The sequence below is a fragment of the Octopus sinensis genome, linkage group LG16 (assembly GCF_006345805.1).
Source record: "Octopus sinensis linkage group LG16, ASM634580v1, whole genome shotgun sequence".
Lineage (NCBI taxonomy): Eukaryota > Metazoa > Mollusca > Cephalopoda > Octopoda > Octopodidae > Octopus > Octopus sinensis.
The window spans coordinates 41,297,881-41,300,380 of NC_043012.1; the positions used below are offsets into that span (position 1 = coordinate 41,297,881).

The window sequence follows — 2,500 nt, forward strand, 5'->3', positions numbered from 1 at the left end:
TTGCGACAAATTCTGCAAAACTTCCGAATGTTTTTCTGCAAAATTCCAACTGAAACAGGAAAAAGAATGCCATGTACACATACTAACGAACATGCATAAATGCATACGTACAGACATATATGAGGGGAGGGGCTGGAATGTTCCTGGCTTTAAGGGTGTCGTTAAAGGCCTGGCTTGGTGTTGGGTTTCCAGTCAAGCCTTTTGCGAGGCCCTTAGCGATATCAGCTTAGAAAAAACTGAAGCACCGCCGCAATATGTTTGCGAATGTGAGAAGGGGAATATGTTGAATGAAATCATAATTAACTGACCTTCCTCGATTTTCTTTTACTCAAAGCCAGGAATTTCGTAGATACAAACATACGTACAAACACACATACGAGCATATGTGTGTGTGTGTGTGTGTGTACGAACTAGTGCGCGAGTGAGTGCGTAATGAGTAGTATAAGATATGTATTGAGAGAATAGTGCAGCTATCACAGTAAGCTCTTCTTGTGGACTCGGCTATCAGTCCTCGTAGTAATCAATTATAAAATAGTAGACTATCAAGTATTCTTGTAACTGAAAATCCTGAAGATCCCAGCGATAAATTTATTCAGTGAGGAGAATATTAAAACGTCAAATGAGGTCTGTGAGGTGAAGGTATATTTCTTCACTGAACCAATAAATTTCTAAAGGATTACGGCCGTTTTGTAACTTTGTGTACGTTCTTTTAATTTCAGTATGCAAGAAATTATGGGTACACGTTTGCATAAGTATGTTCGTATATAAATATTTCTTTACTACCCACAAGGGGCTAAACATAGAGGGGACAAACAAGGACAGACAAAGGGATTAAGTCGATTACATAGACCCCAGCGCGAAACTGGTACTTTATTTATCGACCCAGAAGGGATGAAAGGCAAAGTCGACCTCGGCGGAATTTGAACTCAGAACGTAACGGCAGACGAAATACGGCTAGCATTTCGTCCGGCGTGCTAACGTTTCTGTCAGTTCGTATATATATATTACACATACACACATGCATCTATATATAATACATCAAGTACAGGACATCACCAACGAGTGAAAAATATGTAAACACATACTGAGATTACGGGACAAAATACCAAAAGGAGTCTAATCCCTCCTCAGGTGTCCACTGTTAATTACTTCCTATACAATCATTATACTGGACAATTGTGCGTTCACAAATTAATGCAAAGAAAGAAAGCAAGTTTGTCAGGCGTAGGAGTGGCTGTGTGGTAAGTAGCTTGCTTTCCAACCACATGGTTCTGGGTTCAGTCCCACTGCAGGGCATCTTGGGCAAGTGTCTTCTACTATAGCCTCGGGCCGACCAAAGCCTTGTGAATGGATTTGGTAGACGGAAACTGAAAGAAGCCTGTCGTATATATATATATATATGTGTGTGTGTGTGTGTTTGTCCTCCCCCCTATCGCTTGACAACCGATGCTGGCATGTTTACGTCCCTGTAACTTAGCGGTTCGGCAAAAAAACCCCGATAGAATAAGTACTAGGCATAAGTACTAGGGTCGATTTGCTCGACTAAAGGCGGTGCTCCAGCATGGCCGCAGTCAAATGACTGAAACAAGTAAAGAGATCACCGAAATTGGTGATGTAACCATGATGCCTATTCGTCAGGCTTCCACACAGTCTCCGTCTACCATATTTACTCACAATGCATTGAGCAACCCGCGGCTACAGTAGAAGTCGCTTGCCCCAATGCCCCGAGTATTGTGACTGAACTGGAAACCACGTGACAGCCAATCGAGCTTCCTTCAGCCAAAAGCCATGCGTTCGGCCATTTTCATAGAGGTACAAACACTTGAAATTGGTGAAGGCCAGAAGTTCACTAAACCAACATACAAACCTATGAGTGGGTCTCTGAAAAGTTCCCGGTTTTGGGGAAAAGAAAATCGAGGAAGGTCAATTAATTAGGATTTTATTCATCAAGGCGCAGGAGTGGCTGTTTGGTAAGTAGCTTGCTAACCAACCACATGGTTCCGGGTTCAGTCCCACTGCGTGGCATCTTGGGCAAGTGTCTTCTGCTATAGCCCCGGGCCGACCAATGCCTTGTGAGTGGATTTGGTAGACGGAAACTGAAAGAAGCCTGTCGTATATATGTATATATATATAAGTGTGTGTGAATATGTTTGTGTGTCTGTGTTTGTTCCCCTAGCATTGCTTGACAACCGATGCTGGTGTGTTTACGTCCCCGTCACTTAGCGGTTCGGCAAAAGAGACCGATAGAATAAGTACTGGGCTTACAAAGAATAAGTCCCGGGGTCGAGTTGCTCGACTAAAGGCGGTGCTCCAGCATGGCCGCAGTCAAATGACTGAAACAAGTAAAAAAAAAAATTTTTTTAAATAAAAAAGAGAGTAATATCCCCCTCTCAGATTCACACACTCATTGGACTTCCAACCACGCCTTTCATGACACCCTTAAACCTTTCTCTCTCTCTCTCTTTTTCTCTCTCTTTCACACACACACACCACACACACA

General features: G+C 42.8%; 1 protein-coding gene across 1 annotated transcript in view; it reads right to left on the reverse strand.

The window, feature by feature from the left end:
• Nucleotides 1-2,500, reverse strand: part of LOC115220315 (flocculation protein FLO11-like) — a 15,631-nt gene that overhangs the window by 52 nt on the left and 13,079 nt on the right. Inside the window, exon 5 of the mRNA XM_036510174.1 lies at nucleotides 1-49. This exon is cut by the window's left edge and continues 52 nt beyond it. Within this exon, the coding sequence (XP_036366067.1) occupies nucleotides 1-49 (49 nt within the window). The remainder of the gene's footprint in view (nucleotides 50-2,500) is intronic.